Here is a 25,370-nt window from a genome sequence, read left to right on the forward strand (position 1 = left end):
TCTTTCTCCCTATAATACTTTTGTCCATCCTTTTGTCTACCTATCATTCTCCATCTCTCTCTCTGGGCTCCATCTCCTCCAATCTGCTCACTCCTTCAACTCCGTCTCCAGCTTATATATTACTTTTTCCTAGCTACTATCAATTCTGAAGAAAAGCCACTAAACTTGAAACGTTTGCCCTGCTTTCTATCCACGGATGCTGCCAGGCCTGCTGAGTTCCTTCAGCAACTTATGTTCTTGTTTTTTAACTTTTTATTCTGCATTGCATCACTATAAAGATAACCATATTTTCTTTCACAGTCAGGGTAGTATAAGTAAAATGCAGAGAATAGCATATTGTTTCCAGTGAGTTTACTGTCAGAATTTAATCGCAGGGTGTTGCCTTGCCTTTGTGGTAATAGAACCTCAAACCATTTTAATTAATTATTGTTTTGAAACTCACAGCCTATCATCTACTGTTCTATTTCTGTTGTTTATCAAGAATTTGCACAATTGACTTAAGGTGCATCTCACATAGCTTTTTCCTGTCGACTCATTCCAAGTAACAAGAGCCACATCAAAATATGTGTAGGCCGCACTCAACATTTATCATTGTTGCTAAAGCCTGAAACTGTGCTGGCCATCTTCCTGTCACTTTGTGACACACTAACTTAAAGCAACAAATATTCACTGCTTTTTAAAAAAGTCAGAATTTTAAATAAACTGACAGCCCACGGTTGAGATACTTTTGATGTGATTCCGAATGTTCTGTGGAAAATCTTGGATTTCAGATATATTTTCCTTTCCAAAACGTTCCCTGTCAGAAGTCAATTTCATCCCTCAAGCATGCCAGATCAAGTAACTAAGCAATTTTTCTAGTTGATTAAGCAATTAAAAACATCTATATACTCTATTAACTTTGTACCTTTACTTTACATGGAAAGCTGACCTTTATTAGCTTAAATAATTTCCTTCTCAAATTCACACAGCTATGTAATTACAGTTCAACCTACAGCAGTGACCGTACTTCAAACAAGTGTTGCTAATATTGTTTCAGAAAAGAAATCACCACCACTTTTCTCCTAGTAAATCAAATCAATGCACTAAAAAGGTTCTGCCAGTCTCTCACATACCTGAGATGGTCTGTGTCTGTGCAGTAATCATACTTGTAGCAGTCTGAGTCTGGGTGGTTGGTGTTGCTGCCTCTGCCACAAACTGTATGGAACTGGTGCCTGCAGTTGTCCCAAGGTGACAGCCATTTTGCTTGTGAGCCACAAAGTTATCCAGAGTGTTGTACTGCTGTTTGCAGATTCCGCAGATGTGTATATCTGCGTTTACTTCTACCAGCACTGTGGCCCCTGGAGAAACTACAGAAAAAGCAGAATTAGAGCACAGCACAACAAATTTTTATTTATCTTTTCTAAAGTTAGTCATGTTCTGATGACGGATTTCAGGCCAGTTGCCCCACAGTTCCGCTTTTTCTTTCCCTCCTTTCTTAAATAGGATTACTATATTTACTGAGAACAAAGAAAAAATGCTGGAGATCACAGCAGGCCAGGCAGCATCCATGGAGAGAAAACAAGCTAGTGTTTCGAGTCGAGGGGAGTCCCCTCCCACCCCCGGCCAACTATTGTGTGTACACCACCTCCTCCATATTTCACTTCAGCTGGGATTTTCTCTCCACAGATGCTGCCTGACTCACTGTGATCTCTAGCATTGTTGTTTTCAGTACAGATTCCAGTATCTGCAGTAATTTACTTCTTATTACATTTACTGTCTGCCAATTTGCTGGGACTGTTCTTGAATCCAGCATATTTTAGAAAATCATAACCAGTGCATCAACAATTACAGAATCAGAATTGTTAAGGCGCAGAAGCAGACCATTCTGCCCATCATATCTACACAAATTCTCTGAATAAGTCATTCACTTTATTCTATTCTAAGTCTTCTCCCCATCATCCTGTCCATCTTCCTTTCAGATCATCATCAAAATTCCTTTTGGATATTTGAATTGAATCTGCCTCTACCATAGTCCCAGGCAATGTATTCCAGAGGAGAAAGTGAGGGCTGTAGATCAGAGTCAAAAAGTGTGGTGCTGGAAAAGCACAGCCAGTCAGGCAGCATCTGAAGAGCAGGAGAGTCGACATTCCGCAAGTTGACATCCCAGGGACGTTCTTTGAATTGTTCCACAGGATGGCAAGGACAGAACCCCCTAGACCTCACCATCCACCCACCAACCTTCGGATACAACACATCATCCTCCACCATTTCTGCCACCTATAAATAGACCCCCACCACCAGAAATAGATTTTCCTCCTCACCTCTATCTGTGTTCCAAAGAGACCATTCCCTCCACGACTCCCTTGTTAGGTCCATGCCCCCCACCGACCTACCCTCCACTCCCGGCACCTTCCCTTGCCGTCGCAGGAAGTGTAAAACCTGCACACACACCTCCCCCCTCACCTCCATCCAAGGCCCCAAAGGATCCTTCCACATCCGGCAGAGATTTTCCTGCACCTCCACATGTGTCATCTACTGTGTCCGTTGCTCTCGATGTGGTCTCCTCTACACTGGGGAGATGGGACGCCAACTTATGGAACGTTTCAGAGAACATCTCTGGGACACACACACTAAACAAACCCACAACCCTTTAGCCAAACACTTCAACTCCCCCTCCCACTCTGACAAGGATATGCAACTCCTGGGCCTCCTCTACCACCAGATTCTAGCCACCAGATACTGGGAGAAGAATGCCTCATCGTCTGCTTTGGGACCCTCCAACCACATGGGATCAATGTTGATTTCATCAGTTTCTTCATCTCCCCTCACCCCACCTTATCCCAGCTCCAACCCACCAACTCAGCACCGCCATCTTGATCTGTCCTACCTGTCCATCTCCTTTCCCACTTATCCGCTCCACCTCCGCTCTGACCTATCACCATCTATACTTCCATCTACCTATCGCATTCCCAGCTACCTTCCACCCAGCCCCACACTCCTCCCATTTTTCTCTCAGCCCCTTTGGGCCTCCCCCACATTCCTGATGAAGAGCTTATGCTCGAAACGCCAACTCTCCTGCTCCTCAGATGCTGTCTGACCGGCTCTGCTTTTCCAGCACTACACGTTTTGACAATGCTTTTCTTTCTCATATTATTTTTCCTTCTTTTGCTAAATATTTGAAATTTGTTTCCTCTCACATTCTCAATCCATTCACAAGTGGAAACTGTTCCCCATGATCAACTCTGTGCAGATCTCTTATGATCTTGAATGCCTCTATCAAATATCCTCAGTCTACCTCTTTCATAAGAAAACAGTTCAAACATCTCCAATTAATCTACAAAACTAAAAGCTCCCCACTTCTGAAAGCATTCTGATGAATCATTTCTGTACTCTCTCAAATGCCTTCACATCTTTCTTAAAGTGTAATGCAAAACTCCAGATGAGGCCAAATTGGTGATTTGCACACGTTCAAAATAATTTCCTTACTCGTTTACACTATGCCCTAATTATTAAGGTTTATGCTACTGGAAGGTTTCATAACTATGCTCTCTCAACATGGCCTGCCACCTTCAAATAACAAATGCACATAGCCATCCAAGTCTCTCTGTTCCTGAACTTCCTTTAGAATTTATCTTTACTTATATCATTGCTTACATTTCAACCAAAATGTAAGAATGCACAGTTTTCATGCTGAATTTCATCTGCCACCTTTGCATCTATTTGAAAAGCTTTCTCTGTCCCTTTGAAGTTCTATACTGTCCTCCTCAAACTTGACAATGCTTCCATGTTTTGCACTGTCCACAAACTTCGAAAAGGTGTCCAATCTGTTAAGTCATTAATATCAGGAACAGTAAGGATCCCAATGCTAACCACTGGGGAACTCCACTGCACAAATTTCCCCCAGCTCTAACAACATCAATTGACCAGTACTCTTTGTTTACTGTTACTTAGCCATTTCCATATCCATGTTGTCACTGCCCCTTTAATTCCATGAGCTATAATTTAGTTCACAAATCTACTGTGTGACTATGGATCAAACATCTTCAGAAAATCCAAGTACACCATACCAACTGCATTGCCCTCATCAACTCTGTAAGCTGTGTAGAACACCTCCGGTAAATTAGTCAAATATAATCGTTCTTCAAGAAATCCATGCTATCCTTCTTTAATTAACTAACATATGCCCCAATGACAACTAACTTTGCCTCTATGATTGTTATTTCCTGTCCTCTGGCACCACACTTGATTCTGAGTAATTCTACAAGATTATTTTCAAAGATTGTGCCACTTCCACTTTCGCCTCCCTCAAGGTCCTTAGATGTATCTCATTCATTCATGGTGCCTCATTTACTCTAGTACTGGCAGCCTATCTAATAACTCTTCCTTCTTTATTTTTATGCCCATTTAGTGTCTCAATTACCTCTTCTATTTCCATGGCCTGGATAGCATCTTGTTCCTTGGTAAATGCAGGTGCAGTGTTTTTGAAACCTAAGCTATGCCCGCTGCCGCCTTGGGTAATTTTTTTTTGGTTCCAAAATGGCCCTAATCCTCTTTTAAAGTTCTTTCCCTATTTATGTGACCAGAGAAACTTTGTGATTCCATTTTACATCGGCTGCCAGCCTCACTACATACTCCCTCTTTGCTTTTCTTTGTCGCTTCTTCACCTCTCATCTGAAACTCCTTTATTTAGCCTGATTTTTCAATTGAATATTCTACTTGATATCTTTTATTTGCACACTTTTTCTTCCTTTCTATCCCTTTCATTATTCAAGAAATTCAGGAGGTGTTAATCCTACTTTTCCATTTTGAAAGAAAATACAGTGCCTGAAATAACTCTTCTTTCATTCCAATTTACCTTGGTTCAGATGTGCTGTTATGCCATTGGAGTTGGCATTCTCCCAGTTAATCATTGGTAAATCTGGCTAATTATTTGCCCTTTTCCCATAGTCAGCTTAAATCTTAAAATCCAATGATCACTGTCCACTAAATGTTCTCCTGATACCTGACTCACTTCACTAACTTCATTCTAACTATCAGTCTAACATTGCCTCCTTTCTTATTGAACTCGAAACATATTATAGAAAATTTCCTGAACACACTCTGGGAACTCTTACCCCTCACTACCCTTTACGCTACTACATTCCCAGTTTACATTCAGAAAATTAATGTTCTCCACTATAGATATGTTTTTTTTTACACCTCCATAATTTTCTTGTAAATGTGTTGCTCTACATCCTTCTTACTTGTTGATGATCTGCAGACAACACTAATCAATGTTTTGTTTCTTAGCTCTACCCAAGTAGATTCTATCTTCGACCCCACTGAGACATCTTCTTTCACCAGCATTGCAATGTCCTCTTTAATCAACACTATCGCTTCCCCACCTTTTCCTGAATACTTTGCATACAGGAATATTTAACATCCAGTCCTGCCCTTCTTTGAGCAAGGTCTGATATAAATATACCATTATATTTCCATATGGGTAATTCATGCCTATAACCCACCAATCTTACTTATAACAATCTAGATATTCACATATATGTACAATAACTCTGATTTAGACATCACCTTCTCCTACGCTGGCCCCATCAATTAAATTTTTATTCCTTTTTGAGAGCTAGATATTTTTCCCAATATTCTATACCATGGCACTCCTCTCACATATGATCGCTTGGTTTCAACCCTCTCAATAATACTCTCACAAAATGCTCCATAAGGAATTCAGTTCCAGTTCTATTTAGATGTAACATATCCAGTCTATACCGGCCTTATCTCTCACAGAGCCATTCCCAATGTCCCAAGAATCCAAAGCCCTTCCTACTTTACCACATTTCCAACATGTATTTATCTGCTTTACCCGCCTGTTGCTATACTCATTTTTGAATGATAGTGGGAGTGAAGCAGGGATTTCTTCTTTTGAGGTTCTTCTAATTTCCTGCTTGGTTTCCTAAATTCACATTAGAAGACCGTATCCCTCTTTTTGCCCATGAACTTTATACCAATATGGACTATGATTGCTAACTGTTCAGCTTCCTCCTCTCAAACAGTGCTCTGCGGCTGCTCAATGACATCCTTGATATTGCCACCAAATGGATACCACACCATGCCAGATGCAGGCCTTTCTGTGGTTACAAAACACCCATCCAATGCCCAAATTTATATCTGCAGTTACTCAAGAAAATAGACTATCAGGCCCTGAGGACTTGCCAAATGTTAATTCCTTAAGGTCTCCATTAATGATTCTCAAATAATATTAATTACCTCAAGTCATCTCAATGTTATTAGCACCTATTTTACTCTCTGTATCTGGTATGTGACTTGTGTATTCGACTGTGAAGGTGGACTTTTTCCTGCACCTTTTCTAGTGCTTCTGTATCCCTTTACAGCAGATTGTCAAGAATTAGTTATTCAAGTAACTGATTCGCTTCAATTAAAATGAGAGCTGTAATTAGTTTCAACATTTTAACTCAACAAATTTAAATCAACAATGAACTTCGAAAATCTTTCCAATCCATTTGTAGAAATTAAATTGAATCCTTCAGATTTATAATTCATTAATACTCTTAATCCTATGCATGAGGTATGCTTCTTTGAGTACACAATTACTTTTTGTAACACCTTTCTCATAATAATTTTTGTAACAACTTTATTGTGATGAACATTATAACCGGTTACTCAATGTAACAACACTTTGAGAGATACTGGTGAAATTCTTACAGGCAGTGACATACTCCACATTGAAATAAACTGCTCTAGTTTTAATTCCATATTTTACAGGAAACCCTCATGCTTATGTATGCATATCACATTCAGACTCTAGTTTCCAAGTTCAAATATAACAGTATTCAGTACTTTCCATTTCCCACATCATCATGTCTGGCATACTCAAGAGACACAGAAAAGCTCTAACCCCTGAATCTTGCTCCAATCAAATAACCCTCTGAACCCCAAGAAAGTAGCGTTCAATTGTTTTCTCTTTTTGTGAATCACACTTATGTACCACACAAATGGGACCATGTAAAAAAGCCAAATCAATAATCCCATTAATTTATGAATATATCGACTTACACAGAAATATGGAAAGCACAGGAACAGAATAAACTGCAATGCAACTGGCTGCTGCAAAGAACAAATGTTGTCAGCTAAGGCTTCTAAGTTGCCCCTTCAATGCTTGAATTCTGGCTATGTGACATTTCTGGGTCTGCTGTTTCATTTTAAATTGCTTTTGTAACCCTTTGTCTCTAGTGGAAAGTATAAATTGCAAAAAAAACTGCAAAATTTGCAAGGAAACACAAATAATGGCACAGCGAATGAGCAGCATAACCCACTTAAATCTAATGTCAGATGCTTAATTGAAGTAGAATATTTATTTCGACATTTCTCCAAGAGAATCCTCAGTATCAGTGACTGAGTTCATGTCCAGCAAGAAACAACCCACAAAAAGCAGAGTTAAAAAATCACACAACACCAGGTTATAGTCCAACAGGTTTAATTGGAAGCACACTAGCTTTCAGAGCGACGCTCCTTCATCTATCACCTGATGAAGGAGCATCGCTCCGAAAGCTAGTGTGCTTCCAATTACACCTATTGGACTATAACTTGGCGTTGTGTGATTTTTAACTTTGTACACCCCAGTCCAACACCGGCATCTCCAAATCACAAAAAGCAGGACTGAGGAAGTGAGCATTTTAGTTTCGCCAAAGTGAATGAAAGCATCCAAGCTAAGCAACAACTTAAAGAGTTAGACACTTCAGCATAGATTTACCAACAGACCAGGAATAAAAATCTGATCCATCATTGGTAATGTTATAGAGTCATAGAGGTGTCCAGCCGGGAAATAGGACCCTCGGCCCAACTCGTCCACGCTGACCGGGTTTCCCAAACCGAATTACTCCTGTTTGCTTGCGTTTGGCCCATATCTCACTAAACCTTTCCTATCCATGTAACTGTCCAAATGTCTTTTAATTGTTGGAGAGAAAATGAGGTCTGCAGATGCTGGAGATCAGAGATGGAAATGTGTTGCTGGAGAAGCGCAGCAGGTCAGGCAGCATCTAGGGAACAGGAGAATCGACGTTTCGGGCATTAGCCCTTCCTGAAGAAGGGCTAATGCCCGAAACGTCGATTCTCCTGTTCCCTAGATGCTGCCTGACCTGCTGCGCTTCTCCAGCAACACATTTCCGTCTTTTAATTGTTGTCATGCTAACCACCTCGACCACTTCCTCTGCAACTCATTCCGTATATACACACCAGCTTCTGTGAAAATATTGCTCCTCGGGTTCCTTTCCCCTCTCACCTTAAATGTATGCTCTCTAGTTTAGACTCCCTTACCCAAGGAAAAGACCTTGGCTTTATTCACCTCATCTATGCCGCTCATGATTTTATAAATCTCCATGAGGTCAGCCTGTTACACTCCAGGGAAAATGTCCCAGCCTATCCATCCTCTTGTCATAACCCAAAACTTACAATCTAAGTAACATTCTTGTAAACCTTATTTGCACCCTTTCCAGCTTAATAATATCCTTCATGTGGGTGGCCAGAATTGTACGCAGTCCTCCAAATATGGCCTAACCAATGTTGTGTACAACTGCACCATGATGTCCCAACTTCCGTACTCAATGCTGTCTATCACCCTGTCTATCTGTGACACTAATTTCAAGCAACGCTGTATCTGCACCCCTAGTTCTCGCTGTTCAACAACACTCCCCAGGGCCCTAACCTCCCCAGGACTGTATAAATCCTGCCCTGGTCTGTCTTACCAAAATGCAACACTTCACATTTGTCTGAATTAAATGCCATAGATAGGGGAAATGGCACAGGGTAAATAATGTTGAGCTTGCTAGTAAATCGAAACATAGGAACCTATAATATAGGAATACTCAGCATTTTGGGTCCGAACTTAGCCATTCAGCATGACCATGGCAGATCATCCAACTCTTACACCCTGTTAACACTGAATCATAGAAAATCAGAACAGGAGTAGACCATTCAGCTTTTCCATTTCCATGGCTGATCATCCAATTCCCCACTTTCTCCCTTTAGCCCCTAAGACCTTGCTCCAATTCCCTCCTGAACAACATTCAATGTTCTGGTCTCGAGTGCTTTCTGTGGCAGAGAATTCCACAGGCTCCACACTCTCTGAATAAAGACATTACTCCTTATCTCAGCCCTACCCCATTGCTTTTAGACTGTGACCTTCCCCTCCCCCCCCCCCCAGGTTCTGGACTTCTCCCTCCATCCCCTGGTCATTGGGAACATCCTTCCTGCGCTTGTCTAGAATTTTAGAGGTTTCTGTAAGATTTGAACCTCCAACATTCTTCTAAACTCCAGCTGATATAATCTTCACTCCACCAAAGGTGGATTCTATACAATCTGATCGTAGATCACTCTTATTGCTGTCATACATATTCCATCTTGTACAGAGCTTGATCACCCACACTGCGTCCACGCCTGTCATTTTGAAAAGTCACACACCTCTGCAGATCTTGTTGGATATTCTGCTGGATAACCAACTCCTGCCCCAGTCTCTTCTTATCTACTGATCAAAATAGCACAGAGTGTAACAATAATGAACAACATTGATTGTAAACAGAATGCCAGGCATTTAGACAGTGAAATGAGGGAATGACTTGAGCAGCCTCTTACAGTCATGGAGTCATAGAGATGTACAGCATGGAAACAGACCCTTTGGTCCATGACGAACTGATATCCTAAATTAATCTAGTCCCAGTTGCCAGCATGTTGCCATATCTCTCTAAGCCCTTCCTATTCATGCACCCATCCAGATGCCTTTTAAATGTTTTAATTGAGGGCAGTTAGAAATAATTTCCTTTGCTGCAGGTTTGCAGTCATGTGGACTTCCAGACCAGGTAAGAATGGCTGATTTCCTTCTCCCAATGACACTATTCATCAGGATTTCATGAGTGGCCCCATTTCACCATTGCTGGAGTTGGGTTTTACTTCCTGCTTCTGAGAACAAACTGAATTTAAACTATATGCAACAAACAGGGTGCAATGTTTGGTGAACGATGACAGTCATGCCTACACCACAGAGAGTTATATATTCACTTGTGGGACATGGGTGTCGCTTGCTCCGTCCCTAGTTGCCCTCTATGAGAAGGTGGTGGTGAGATGGTTTCAAGAACCGCTGCAGTCCACATGCTGTAGGTATGCACAGAACGCTCTTAGGGAGTGAATTCCAGGATTTTGACCCAGCCACACTGAAGGAACGGCCGCTCTTTTTCCAAGTCGGAATGGTGAGTGGCTCAGAGGGGAACTTGCAGGGGGTGATGTTCCCAGGTATCTGTTGCCCTTGACCTTCCAGATGGAAGTCACCGTGGGTTTTGAAGATGCTGCCTAAGGATCGTTGGTGCATTTCTGCAGTGTTTTGTATACGGTACACATTGCTGCTGAGCATTGGCAGTGGAGGAAGTAGATGTTTGTAGATGTGGTGCCAATCAAGCAGGGGTTACTTTGTCCCTGGATGGTCCTGAGCTTCTCAACTTTGTTGCAACTGCACCATCCATTCAAGTGGGGAGTATTCCATCACACTCCTGAAGCGTGCCTTATTGATGGTGGATAGGCTTTGGGGAGTCAGGAAGTAAGTTACTCAGTGCAGGATTCCTAGCTTCTGACCTGCTCTTGAGCAACAGTATTCAGTTGGCCAGTCCATTTTCATTTGTGATAAATGATTAACCCCAGGACACTGGAGGGGTTTCAGTCAAGGGGTTGATAGTTAGATTTTCTCTCAATGATAATTTCCAGAATGTTGATAGTAGGATGGATTCAGTAATGGTAACACCATTGAACATCAAGTGCATGGTGAGATTCTCTTTCAATGGTAACCTGCAGAATTTTGTCACTGGAGGTGATTCAGTGATGGTAGCACCATTGATCACCGAGGGACAGATTGATTCTCTCTCAATGATAACCCCCAGGATGTTGATAGCTGGGGTGGAATTAAACTCTGCATTAGCATTTAAACCAATTGAATTGCTTAACTCTCTTTTCCATTCACTGTGCCAAACCGGTCCTCCCAGTAGTCTCAATCAATGGGTGAACCCCAGGAATTTTTAACTCTATGTGTTTTCTCCTCAGTTCCTGTCGCAGATGCTGTGCTGACTTCCTGTATCAATGGACTGAGACAGGGACTGGGGACACCTTGTTCTCCCATATCTGGTTAGGCAAGGCATTGAGCCCGGCTCGTTTGATACCATGACAACGTGCCGCTAAGAAATGGAACTGCAAACTACCAAGTGACTGCCGACGGTGGTGAGCTGATTATTCATTCATTCCGGAGAGATGACATTGGGAGGAATCATTGTGTGGCAATCAACAAAGGAACCAATAACACTATTTTTATGTGACCAGCGACTATAGTGAATTCATGTGGCAAGGTAAAGTGACAGTCAGAACAAACATATACAGAGCATAGAGAGAGGCCATTTGCTCCATCCAGTTTGCGCCAGTCAGAAACAATTAACCATCTCAACTGGGGACGTGATGGTCTGGTGGTATTATCGCCAGGTTATTAATCCAGCAACCTCGGTCATGTTCCTGGGATCCCAGTTCAAATCCTGCTCATACTAGACGGTGGAATTTGAACACAATAAAAATCTGGAATAGTAAGTCTAACGGGTGGGCACAGTTGCAGAGGAGATTCACCAGATATTGCCAGGCATGGAGCATTTTAGCGATGGAGGGAGGCTGGATAACCTTGTTTGCTTCAGAGCAGAGGAGGCTGAAGGGGAACGTGATAGAGGGGTGTAGGATTATGAAGGACATGGACAGGGAGGGCTAGGAAGCAGCTGTTCCCTTTAGTCGAAGGGTCAATAACAAGGGGGGGGGGGGGTGGGTAGGCATCATTTCAAAGTGAAAGGCAGGAGGTCAAGAGAGGGATTGGAGGACTGCCTGGGAGTGTAGTCGAGATGGAAAATCCTCTAATATCCACATAGAGCTTGAATGTTTTGACACTTCAAGTGTTCTTCCAAGGCCATGGGCCCAGTGCAGGTAGTAGTGGATTTTTAGTGGTACAGTCTGAATGGGCTGAAGGTCCCCCGCTCCACTGTATAATTCTGATTCTGACTTGCTCCATACAATTTCACATCAGTGTCGTTTTTACAAAAAAAAATTGTTCTGTTTATTTAATACAGATCGCCCATAGCCCCAAGGGTCTCAATGGGGGTGGCATGGTGGCTCAGCAGTTAGCACTACTGCCTCACAGAACCAGGGACTCGGGTTCAATTCTGGCCTTGAGTGACTGTCTGTGTGGAGTCTGCATATTTCCCATGTGTCTGAGTGGGTTTTCTCCCATGGTCCAAAGGTGTGCAGGTTAAGTGGATTGATCAAGCTAAATTGCCCATAGTGTCCACCGATGTGCAGACTAGGTGGATTAGCAATGGGAAATGCAGGATAGGATAAGGGTGTGGATCTGGACAGGATGCTGTTTGGAGAGTTGGTGTGAATTCGATGAGCTGAATGACCTGTTTTCACACTGTAGAGATTCTATGATCCATCCAATGGTGTGGTTTCTAAAATAAACTGCTAAGCAGAGATTCATGCCAGAAGGGGAATGTTTTACTTGCACAGAAACAACACAGAAGCACAATACTTTCCTGTAACATTTCAGGCACTGAGCAAACTGTGATTTTCAGCATCAACATCCAAAACGGTCAAGCTGATGGCAATTACACATGTCACTATCAAACTGAAATTGAAGGAAAGAAGGCATTTTCATCATTTAGCAATGAAACAAAGATTGTCTTGAGAGGTGACTAGAAAGAAGAATTCGTATGAGGTGCACCCTTTAAATATGCCAGTCCCTGCTGCATTCTAAGCAATTGTGTTATAGAGCGATACAGCAGGAAATAGGCTGTTTGGCCCAACGCATTCATGCGGACCAGTATTCCTAAACTGAACTGGTCCCATTTGCTTTCATTTGGTCCATATCCCTCTAAATCTTTCCTATCCATGTACTTTTCCAAATATCTTTTAAATTTTGTAATTGTACTCTACAACGTCCTCTGGCAGATTGTTCCATTGTATGCACCACTGTCTGCTTGAAAAAGTTGCCCCTCAGGTCCCTTTTAAACATTTCCCCCCTCTCACTTTAAACCTATGCCTTCCAGTTTTGAACTCTCCTTCCCTGGGGAAAAGACCTTCGCTATTCACCTTAACTGAGCCTCTCACGATTTTGTACATCCCTATAAAGCCACCTCTCAGCCTCTTAAACTCCAAGGAAAAAAGTCCAAGCTTATCCAGCCTCTCCTTATTACTCAAACCCCCCAGTCTTGATACACGCTTGTAAATCTTTTCTGCACCCTTTCCAGTTGAATCACACACATATGCGCTTCATACAACCTGATGGCAACTTCCACTCAGGCGATGACCAAGGGTAAAGACAAGGACACAGTCAAGAAGAAATTTCCTGACAAAATACTGTCAAAATAGAAAAGTGCCTTGTCCAGATCCTGGATATTGCACAAAAGAAAGTTCCTGTTTCCACAGGGCACTATCCTCCATGTGGAAATTCATCACATTAACAGCCCTCCAGATATAACAATGGAGCAGTTGCCTGCTTCAGCAGAAAAGATTTCCTCAGTGAAGGAAATGCAAAAGATAAGAAGGCCCTTCAGCTTCAAGGGACTTTCAAACCTCAACATTTTCAACCCAGAGATCCACCAATCTACCAAGGGAGAAGAGATCACATTCTGGGAGAATAATGAAATCTCCAAACCAGCTGGATTTGCGAAATTTAATGTGTAGATTTGGCAGGAGATGGAATAGTGTACGTGATAAATATAATTATATGGAAAAATGTAAAAATATTTCTCATTAAAAAAATCTTGGGATAGATAAAGTTTAAGGGTTTGAAAGATTCAATGCTTAAGATAATCAGAGGGTTAGATAGGGTGGACAGTGACAGCCTTTTTTCTCGGATGGTGAAGGTTAACATGAGGGGACCTAGCTTTAAATTGAGGGGTGATAGATTTAGGAAAGATATCAGGGGTAGTTTCTTCACTCAGAGTAGTAAGGGCGTGGAACAACCTGCCTGCAACAGTAGTGGACTCGCCAACATTAAAGGCATTTAAATGAGCATTGGATATACATATGGATAATAATGGAATGGTGTAGGTTAGATGGGCGTCGGATTATTTTCACAGATCGGCGCAATTTTGAGGGTCAAAGGGCCTGTACTGCACTGTAATATTCTATGATCTAAGAGCACCTTAAGGACTACCCACTATTATGATGTCGCATAGATTTGGTGAGAGACGGAGTAAGACCCATTATCTCAGTCTTCCTCATAGACTCTGTAGCAATGTCTATCAAACTAATGTATCTAGTTGCTGACATGAAATAAACCATATTCTGTTTAAGACAAGAGCGTCTTCTTGCTGGAATACAAAGCAGGTTTTTCTCTATAGCGCTAGACCAGCAAACAGGATAGCGAAATCTAATTAGATAGCTCATGCAACCTGCTGAGGCATCACCTTACACCAATGCTAATGCCGTGATCTTATATCTCAGGAAGCATCATGCTGGGTCTCAATTTATATATTCCATTGAGGATCTTGAATAGTTGAATACAATAAAATGACATGCCTCTTTTTCACAATAAATCTAGATCCTGAGTACTCAATCTCTCTTCATAGCTCAGGTTTACCCCACCTAGCAAAAAAAAAAAGCTAGGTCTCAGATTTGTTGCTTTGCCTGGGTTGCCATCTAAATAAAAACTGAAACTGTCATGATAATAACAACTGTATATACTCGAGTAAAAGTCAATCTCATGTAAAAATCAACCCCCTATTTTTGGCCAGAAAGTCTGGAAATGTCCATATTTCTCATGTAAAAGTCAACCTCAGTTCTTCACAGATAACAGGTCAACATTTGTGTGTGAAGGTATCATCATGTACATAAACATTATGATGAGGAATCTTTTTTAGTTAGCTTGTTAGTTTGAAAAACTAAAACAACAGTAGATGAGAGAAAATGGAAATAAATGGAAGAATTTGGTGTGAAAGGTTAAGATGCATAAGGTCAGAGTCAGGTGTCAAATCTCATGTTGTGTTATTTTTCTTTGTTCCTTAAGAGATCATTTGGCCTTCCGCTAATGATGCAGTATTTTGGACTGTAGCATAAATTTCAGCCCCTCAAAAGTAGTATCCATGTAAAAGTCAACCCCATAAATTTAACCTTAAAAGAAGTCTAAAAATTTTGACTTTTACATGAGTATATATGGCAGTTGATTTTATTGCATTAAAAATGAAAACAATACAAGACAGACCTTAGCAGGTACTTCCTGCAATGTAGTTACTACAATACAAAAGTATGAATAAGGAACAAGAATAGGCCACTTGGCCCTTTGAGCTTGCTCCGCCATTCAATAAAATCATAGCTGACCTGATTTTAACCTCAACTCTACATTCCTGCATAGTCTGAATAATCTTTCATCCACCAACTAGCATTCAGTTAATAATGTACAAGTACTAAACATATTCTGTATCACCTCCAAATCTGAAAATCATTTAAAATCATTCAGAAATATACACAGTACTCCACGTGACGGCCGGTCATGTCTTATATGTGTGTTTTTTTATTACTTGAATTGCAATCTACTCCTTTGGTTATACATCCAAAGTTAATATTAACTTTTTTTGCTTCTGCTACACACTGGGCATATAATTTCAAAGAATTACCTACCACTACTCCTGATCGCCCTCCTGTCTTACAAGTGGAGATACCATTGGTTCAGTGTAAAAGAAAAGGAATATCACAGATAAAAAAACAACTTCAGTCAAGAGAACAGATCTAGAGACCTGTGCCCAGTCAACCAGTGTCATGAATGGCATTGACTAAAAAACTACTTTGATTAAGTTTGTTTTTGTACTAGTTACGATAAACTTAATAAATTCTGGAAAAAAAAAGTGAAAACATTTTTGTACCTGAAATGGGACTTGTAAACCATTAGATTGAATTTTCAGACAGCCAGTCTATAACTGTAATTGACTTAGATTAGAACAATTACTGTTAAAGTTCAACCCAAAATCTTGCACTTTTCTTGAATCCTAAAGCAGAAATTTAGGAACTAATGTTCTGTTCACCATTTGAAATAAAAGAACTTATGTTTGTATACTACCTTTCACATGCTCAAAATATCCCAAAGCAATTTACAGCCAGTTAAACACTTTTTGGAGTGCTGTTACTGTTGTAGTGTAGGAAATGCTGACGTCACCTTAAGCAACAACCACTGAAGCCCAAGGCATTCTGCTGCAGTCACCTCGTCATACCAATGTAGCTTCACCAATGGCATAAAGTTTGCTGTCTCTCATTTGGCAATCAAACTATCTCAAAGGACTGCCTTCTGTTCAAACCTTTCTAACTGTGGATTAATTGCTTGGGTGTTCCAATGTCAGTATTCTTGTTGAATTCCAAATACATCACATACACAGACTTTCATTTGCCATCAGTACCTATTATCTCCTTAAATGGATTCAAATAAACTTGCTAGAAGGGTACACTGATAGGTTCAAGGTGACACAAATACACTTCAGTGTTGTATCCATCAGCGAAGCACTGGCTCCAAATAAAAATCTTTCCAAACCTTCGCAAATAAAATAAGGAATCACAATGAGATGAAATTGTCTGAGCTTTAAGGCTTAGGGTAATAAGGTTCAGGGTACATTTTAAACCTTGTGCCAGAGTTTAGACCCCAATATTGTTCATGTAAGATTATGTTTAAAAATAAGGAGAGTTGCAACATTCTCACTAAAAATTCTCAAAAACATGGCAGTGAATTTGGATTGTGATTCTTCAGTGTTACGTGTCATTTGTTGTCCAGCCTAGGTAAGAATAGTACAGAAAAAATATATACATATTTTATTCATTCTCAGGATTAGCACATCACTGGCCAGGCCATTCGTTGCCTGTCCCTAATTGCCCAGAGGGTAGTTAGGAGTTAACCACATTGCTGTGGGTCCAGAGTCACACGTGGGCCAGTCTAGATAAGGATGGTAGATTCCTTCCCTAAAGGACATCAGTGACTTAGATGGGTTTTTCAGACAATTGACAATGGATTCATCATAGACAAACGATCATAGAATCATACTGCACGGTCCCACCAGTCCATCATCATTAGACTCTTAATGCTGGATATTTAGAGGCATGATTCAAACCCAGGCCTGCAGAACATTACCTAGGTCGTTGGATTAACAGTCCAGCAATAATACCATCAGGTCATTGCCTCCTCCTAAAATACATCAAATGTTTTGCAGAAAGTATGCACGAAAAATTAACACTACTGGGCAGAGCACTAAGCCAAACAGACAAGAGGTCAATGTTCAGGCATGAAGGCTTGATTAAGGTACTGAAAAGGCTGATAGCCAAGGTGAAGCCAACTCCAAAAAATCACTGTTTTCAGGCATGAAGGGAAGGACTGTTAAAAACAAAACTAGTACACTTTGCAGATATTTTTACTTTCATAAACAATTTCACTGTGACCATGTTACTAATGACAATATAATTTTTTTTAAATGTTAACAAATTGTTACTTGCTTTCATAGTAAATGTGAAATTGAGTGAACTAAATATGACATGTTGCATTTAAATTCTTTTAATGCTTTTCACTCAATCCATAGTATTATGCAAGTACCTTTTAGGACAGCAGAGGGAGCTATTAATCTTCCTTACAGACATTGCCATGCAAATTTGAATGAGGTAAGAGATAGAGCTGGGATCCTTCTCTGCTTTGAAACATCAGTCGCACAGTATTTTCTATATATCATAGGAATGCATTCAAAAATTACTTTTCTTAAACACAATTTAAATTAACACCATGTCAAAAGTTCTATAAATGCTTACGACTAAAGTGAAAGAAAGCTAAGAACTGCTGATGCTGGAGATCTGAAACAAACAGAAGCAGAAATGGTGGGAGAAACGCTGTATGTCTGGCAGCATCTCTGAAGAAGGGTCAATGCTCATCAGTTCTGAAGAAGGGTCACTGGATTCAAAACGTTAACAGTGCTTTCTGTTCCCAAATGCTGTCACAACTCCTGAGTTTCTCCAGAAATTTCCATTTGTGTTTAAATAAGGGTTTTTTGTTTCGGTGATATTCGTTCAAGGAGGAATTTAGGGAAAGTGCATTAAGAGAAATTATTATTTTGCTTTACAATATGTCATAGGGTCTTTAAAACTCAGTAAATCATGCCCAACTTGATAGCTCCTCTCTTTACATTTTAGGCTAAGCAAACAGCAAAAGTGGAGAAAGTGAGGGCTGCAGATGCTGGAGATGAGAGCTGAAAATGTGTTGCTGGAAAAGCGCAGCAGGTCAGGCAGCATCCAAGGAACAGGAGAATCGATGTTTCGGGCATAAGCCCTTCTTCAGGAATGAGGAAAGTGTGTCCAGCAGGCTAAGATAAAAGGTAGGGAGGAGGGACTTGGGGGAGGGGCTTTGGAAATGCGATAGGTGGAGGGAGGTCAAGGTGAAGGTGATAGGCCGGAGTGGGATGGGGGCGGAGAAGTCAGGAAGATGATTGCAGGTTAGGAAGGCGGTGCCGAGTTCGAGCAAAAGTGGGTGTGTTTCTTTTTAAAAGCTTGACCACTGAAACGTTGCATTAAATATAGATATCATGAGCCACATAAGATGCATGCGGTGGGACACAGGACTAGCATGAATTTAGTTTCAAACATATAATTACTTCTATCTCAGGATCAAAGACCAGAAGTGCACAAATGTGCAATTGTAGCAGAAGTAGATTTACAATTGACTTATGGATACCGTGAATGCTAAATGTATGAGTTTTATTTTATAATCGGACTTTTATCCATCCTTTTCTGCTTTAGATATTGATAAAACTATGTACTTCAAATACCATTCTAGAAAACTCCCCTGTATAAAAAAAAAGTAAAATCTGCAATTTGACAAATCTTTAAATAATATAAAATTACTCACCTATAAAATAATTTGCAAAGGGAACAGTATATACCCTGAGGCTATAGGAGTCTTTGGAGAAAATATTCCAGTTTCTGTCCAAACACAGAAATGGAAATGAGAATCAAGTAGGATCTGGAATGAACCATTAATCTGCAGTGGCCATTTAATGCACCAGACTATAGTCTGGTGTATTCATTGTTCCTTGTAAAGTTGATTAGTAAATTTTGTTCTATTGATCATGAAGTTACCTGCTGGTTTGTGTCCTATACAGATAGATTTAACTGCTTCACAAGACAATATATAAAGAACAGGGCCTATTCATCCAATTTATACACCATCTTTAGGAAGACAAAGGCCTGACCACACATTTGGTTTTAATGTTTGTGCATAAAGCATTATCCGTATGTTCAGTACAAGTAAGAGTGGCCACTTGATCCAGGTCATTCACCCTTCCAGTTGTTTACTTCATATCAATCAAAACGTGTCTCTTAAAAGATTTCAGACATTTTAATTTCACAATCTAATACAATCAACCATTCAAAGCAGAAATAGCTTATTTTTCTGAAGTGACTTCCTGATTTGTATTTGTTCATTATCATTTTATACCCATGTCCTCTCTTTCTATTGTGAACTTAAAACAATTCTTAAGTCCACCTTTTCTGTTTCACCGAAAATTCTCTTTATATTGCAAAACTTTCTCTCTCGTTTGCCTCCGTTCAAAGCTATAGGCCCAGAGTGTCACCTTTGAGGTAGAATTGCTTTCTTTTAAGTGGCTCTTCAATGTCTTGTTTATTTTAATGGTTTTATGAACATTTAACAGAAATAATCCCTTTTCAGATGTATGTTTGTTTATTTTAAATTATTTTTATGAGCACTTCAAAAGATTTTGCAGCATTAGTATAAGAGCCCTTGGTGGATACTGGAAGAGTGCTTTGAAGACTAAACAGATCTCTGGATTTTAAATCAACAGCAGTCTGATGACATTTTAATGTCTACTTCTTAATAATTCTGAATGCAGAAGTGGACTTTATCTATTAGATAAGGCATACTAGTGCATATTAATAACATAGGTCAAATTAATGAAGATTTACCTTATAAAGGATAATGCTTTATGAGCACACTACACTAAGACATATCTAATTTATCATACAGAAAATGATTATGACAGTAAAATTAGAAAGACCTTTTAAAAATGCTTGTCAAAAGAACTCCACAACTGGCTTCACCTATAGTTCACAATTTCTCTGAGGTCTCATTAGTCTTCTTATTAAAAGGGACCAACTCAATGGAAATAGCGGGTATCTAAACTGCCTCTCTCCACAATGACAGAATTGCTTCTTATGGACTTGCTTATCCTGGAGCCATAAAATGCCACTGGATGGAAATGGGAGCAAGAATCCTGGAACCATGGCCCACCTGCCATATTTAAGCCCCCCACCCTGTTGAAAAATACTTTTGGACTGATCATGAATACAATGGCTAATAACCAACTTCCATTGCAGAACAAGCAAAATTCATCCACTGGCCCAGTGCTGTAATGATGCTCAGAAGGGATTCCTGCATGTTCAGCTTACCATCAAGTATGCTCAGACAGCTGCCATCAGTTAGTATTTGCATCTCCTCAGATAGTGAAATAGTCCAAATGCTGCACGGTGTGGACAATGTCCAGGTTTGGGCTGGCAAGTAGCAAGTAATGTTAACAACACATAAGTGCCAGGCAATGACCATCTCCTCTAGAGACAACCTAACCATCACTCCTTGACATTCAATGGCATTACCATCACTGCACCCCCAACGCAACCTCCCCTCCACTACTATCAACATCCTTGGGAATTACCATTGACCAGAAACTCAACTGGTCTCGCCATGTAAATCTAAATCAACAGGTTAGAGTCTAGGAACCATGCAGTGAGTAATTTACCTCCTAACTCCCCAAGGTCTCCTAACTCCCCAATGCCTATCCATCTACAGAGCACAAATTAGAACTGTGATATAATCCTCCCCACTGGATGATTAAAGTTCCAATGACACTCAAGTAGCTTGACACCATCCAGGACACACCAAACCAGCTCCATCAAGTGGCACACATCCACAAGCATTCACTCCCTCCACCGTTGATGCACTGTAGCAACATTATGTACCATCTACAAGCTGTACTGCAGAAATTCACCAAGGCCCCTTGAGAAGCAACTTCTAACCTATCACCAATACCATTTAGAAGGACAAAGGCAGTAGTTACATGGGAATATCACCTACTGCAGGTTCTCCTCCAAGACTGTTCTAGAAGGCAGCACACCACCACCACCTTCTCAAGGGCAGCTTGGGATGGGCAATAACTGATGGCCCAGTCAGCAAAGCATGAATGGTGGAGCTGTGTGCTTAGGAAAGAGACAGTGGAATCTATTCCACTTCCTTGAATCATCTGATGGAGGTGTTGCTTGCTTTAGCTTCTAAGAAACTTGTCACAAATTATTCCAAGGCCGTCATGACCTCTACAGCCACTGGCAATGGCATTCTCACTTTGCACGGGGGAACGCAGATCTGCTCACACAAGATACCATACCTTAATGAGCATCTCCTTAGCAAATTAATAATCTGGAATTAAGATTCTAATGATGACCATGAAACTATTGTTGATTGTTTGAAAAACCTACCTGGTTTACTATCACCTTCAGGGAAGGAAATCTGCCACCCTCACCTGATCTGGCCTACATGTGACTCCAGACCCAAGTAATATGGTTGATTCTTAACAGCTCTCTGGATAATTAGGGATGGCAATAAACGCTGACTGAACTAGTGATTCCCACAGCCTGCAAACAAATTTTAAAAAAGGAAAGGTCACGCATACTTCTTTGCTGTACTCAGCAGAGGAAAGCTGCTTCCCAAAAAATCCAGGGTGGCTACAGCCCCTTTGATACACTGTCATCCTTCCTCCCTATTCATGCAGCACACTAAGCATATTAAAAATAGCAGCACCAAAAACTGGTAGCAAGTATTCTATGCAGAATTCTTGAAGTGAGAACCAAGGTGTTCACCATGTACCATCCACATTCTATAGGTGTCACCAAAATTAAGTGACAGACTAAACCTCCAAGCATATGTACTAACTCAGCATGAGACAGCAGAAATCCATCAGCCACTAGTCTTAAAATAGTGATGATCCTTCAAGACTGATGGAGGTAACCTTCCTGCTTCTGTAGATACCTTCAGCTCTTGTAGGTCATGAGAAGGCATTGACTGAAGGTCATCAGGTGAGAATCAAACTAGTGTTACACAATACTCTCAATCTGCTTAGCCTGCACACTTCTGGTACCTATTCAGTATGCACCAAAAATGGTGCACCAGGAGCGCGAGCACCAAAATTAGGGGGGGGGGGGGGGGGTTACACAATTGAACTTTGTAACCTGAACCATACATTGAGAAACAAGTCAGTGGGAAAGCAGCTGAAATTATTGAGAGTCCAACAGTGCACTTTTAAATCTGAAACCTTTGAAATCCCTTGCATTTTAAGTGCAACTCTCTAAGTGCAAGGCCGTGACTTCTGAGGGTTTGGATTTGGAAGGGTGCCCTTGAATCGAGCGGGTGAGTGGAGTTGGGGAGCCCCCTGACCTTGTCCATTTGACAGACACTGGATATGCCAGCCCTGGAACCTGAGTATGCTGCCTCCAGAGAGCCAGGCTCCCGGGGTGTTCACTACCCAGGTTCCGGGGCTGGCCTTGGCAGCAAGCGCTGCTGTGGGCCTGCACGCGGGGCCCTGCCTCCGCCGCCCCAGCCCCTGCATACACACTGCGGGCATACTCACACGGCACCGGGGCGAAGCCATCGCTCTGTCCGCCCGCGTTCATAGCGCAGCGCCCGGCGGCTCGACTGCTCTCCCCAGCACCACCCCCACACAACCACAGAAATAAATAAATGTTAATTGCAAACAAACAAGTGAGATGAAAGGCTGGGACTGAGCTATCCAGCGCGACGGAAGCGGCTGTGGGAGACTTCCGCCTGTCCTGGGGTAGACAGAGAGAGAGAATCCAGCTGGAGGCTACAAGGGTCTACATTGTGGCATCTCCTTCATCCTGGATGTACACTTGCACCCTGATGTCTTTCATCTGTTTCCCCTGCTGCCACAGCTGTGTTTGTGGTTGGATTTAGCCCAGCCTCCTGTGTAACATTCATCCATTTTCATAATAATCACATTTCCTGCATAATTTTGCACAGGTGTAAATGTCTCATTACAGCCACCCTTCAGGGTCTCACCAGCAAATCTTCTAAAGGTCTAAACGGGAAATAAAGTGATCTCTCAATTCTTTAGAAATCTAGACTGCCTTAGTTTTCAGCCTCTCCTCCCCAGCCCCTTCTCTTTATCTGTAGTCCCCCCCAACCCCAACCCCACATCCAGTCCTGAAGATGGGTTTTACCCAAAATGTTGGCTTTTCCATCTCCTGACACTCCGTGGCTTGCTGTGTTCTTCCAGCCTCCTGTTTGTCTATGCTGCCTTATACTTGAAGCCATTCATTAGATTTTTAAGAGCCATAGAATCCCCACAATGTGGAAGCAGGCCATTCAGTCCACAGCATCCCTCCAAATAGGGACTCCCCACCAATAATCCTCCCATGGTTAATCCACCTGGCCTGCACATCTTTGGACTGTGGGAGGAAACTGCAGCACCCAGAGGAAACCAACACAGACACAGGGAGAAAGTGTAAACTCCACACTGACAGTCACTCGAGGGTAGAATCAAACCCATTCCATTGGCACTGTGAGGCAGCGGTGCTAAATACTGAGCCGCCGTGTCAGCCATGTTTTGACCAAGAATACTGTATATGTGAGAATGTTGTTAAAAAAATAAAAGTTTGCACCTACCACTTCTTTAAATCTGGATTAGTGGTGCTGGAAAAGCACAGCAGTTCAGGCAACATCCGAGGAGCAGTAAAATCGAAGTTTCGGGCAAAAGCCCTTCATCAGGAATCTGCACTCATTGTTTTTACTTCTTTAAATTTGTATGTCTGTCTGTGTGCGTCTGTGTCATGATTAGTGATCTTAATTCCAGACTGCTTTTTGTTTATTTAAATATAGAAAAAGCAAAGGAAAAGAACAGGTTAGGAGATTTTTGAACTCCAAATGTGACCATGTGGACCATTATGGGCAGCTAAGTGCTGGAGAGCTGGATGAATTGGGATAGGCAGCATGCAACTAGACAAGAGTTGTCCCCCAGTGTTAGGTCACAGAGGATTAAATGATCATTATCAGCAGCTGACTTCAGTTATGGATAATGTCCAAGATTGCTGTCTCAGGTGCTATCTTTTTCCGGGAAAATCTCCATGCATTGCAGAGGACAGAAACCAGTCTGGAATTATTCAAACAGGGAATTGTAGGAGGATTTCCAGAAGAAAAGTGGAATTTACCAGGTATGCCCTTTCCACAAAAAGTAGGACAAACCCAATCCTCCTAACTACTATTCTACCAGTCTAGTTTTGACCATGAAACTTGTGAAAGACTTTGTTAACAATGCTATCGATAGCATCTAACCAATAATAACATATTCACCGGTTGTGAGTATTTTTAATCAGAATCATTCAGGTTCAGACCTCATTACAGTCTTAATCCAAATATGAAAAGGTGAGTTGAATTTCAACATTGAGGTGAGAGTCATTCCCCTTGACAGTAAGGCAGCATTGATTAAGCATGGTATCAAGGAGGCCTTGTAAAATTAAGGACAATGGGAATCTGAAGAAAAGCTCTGCAAAGGGTAAAATCAGCCTTGGAAAAAAAGATGGCTATGATTATTGGAAGCCACTCATCTTAACCCTAGGACATTGCTTCAGAGGTTCTTCTGGACTGTCCATCATATTCAGCTCCTTCATCAGTGAACTCCCTTCAAACATAGGTTCAGAATGGGGATTTTAATTCAAGGATTGAACAATGTTCAGCACCATTTGCTATTCCTCAGATACTGAAGCAATCCAGGTTCAAATACAACAAGATCTGGACAGTATTCAGGCTTGGACTGAAAAGTAGCAGGTATCATTCATGCCAGGCAATGATCATTCCAATAAGAGGTAACTATGCCCAGCAGCATTCAATGACATAACATAAATAGATCTACCACTGCCAACATCCTGGGGTTACCACCAGCCAGAAACTGAACCTGACTCACCACATAAATACATTGACTATAAAAGCAGATCAGAGGCTAGGAATCCTGTAGTGAGTAACTCACCTTTTGACTGCCCAAAGCTTATCCACCATATACAAGGTACAAGAATGTGATGGAATACTCTCTACTTGCCTGGATGGGTGCAGCTGCAAAAACAATCAAGAAGCTTGACACCATCTAGGACAAAGCACCCCACTTAATTGGCATCACATCCACAAACATTTAGTCCCTTCTCCACTGATGCTCTGTCACAGCAGTATCATCTATTAGATGCACTGCATAAATTTATATTTCAAATCCATGAGGGCTGTT

The 25,370-nt window shown here is 41.3% G+C and overlaps 1 protein-coding gene across 1 annotated transcript in view; it reads right to left on the reverse strand.

Moving 5' to 3' along the window:
• Positions 1-22,841, reverse strand: part of zfp64 (zinc finger protein 64 homolog (mouse)) — a 67,278-nt gene extending 44,437 nt beyond the window's left edge. Inside the window, exons 1-2 of the mRNA XM_043710242.2 lie at positions 22,710-22,841; positions 1,113-1,346 (exon numbers count right to left, since the gene is read on the reverse strand). Coding sequence (XP_043566177.1) covers positions 1,113-1,346; positions 22,710-22,752 — 277 coding nt within the window. The 5' untranslated portion in view covers positions 22,753-22,841. The remainder of the gene's footprint in view (positions 1-1,112; positions 1,347-22,709) is intronic.
• Positions 22,842-25,370: the final 2,529 nt, after the last annotated feature.

The sequence above is a fragment of the Chiloscyllium plagiosum genome, unplaced genomic scaffold, assembly GCF_037043375.1.
Source record: "Chiloscyllium plagiosum isolate Xiang-an unplaced genomic scaffold, Cpla_swu_hap1 HiC_scaffold_15, whole genome shotgun sequence".
Lineage (NCBI taxonomy): Eukaryota > Metazoa > Chordata > Chondrichthyes > Orectolobiformes > Hemiscylliidae > Chiloscyllium > Chiloscyllium plagiosum.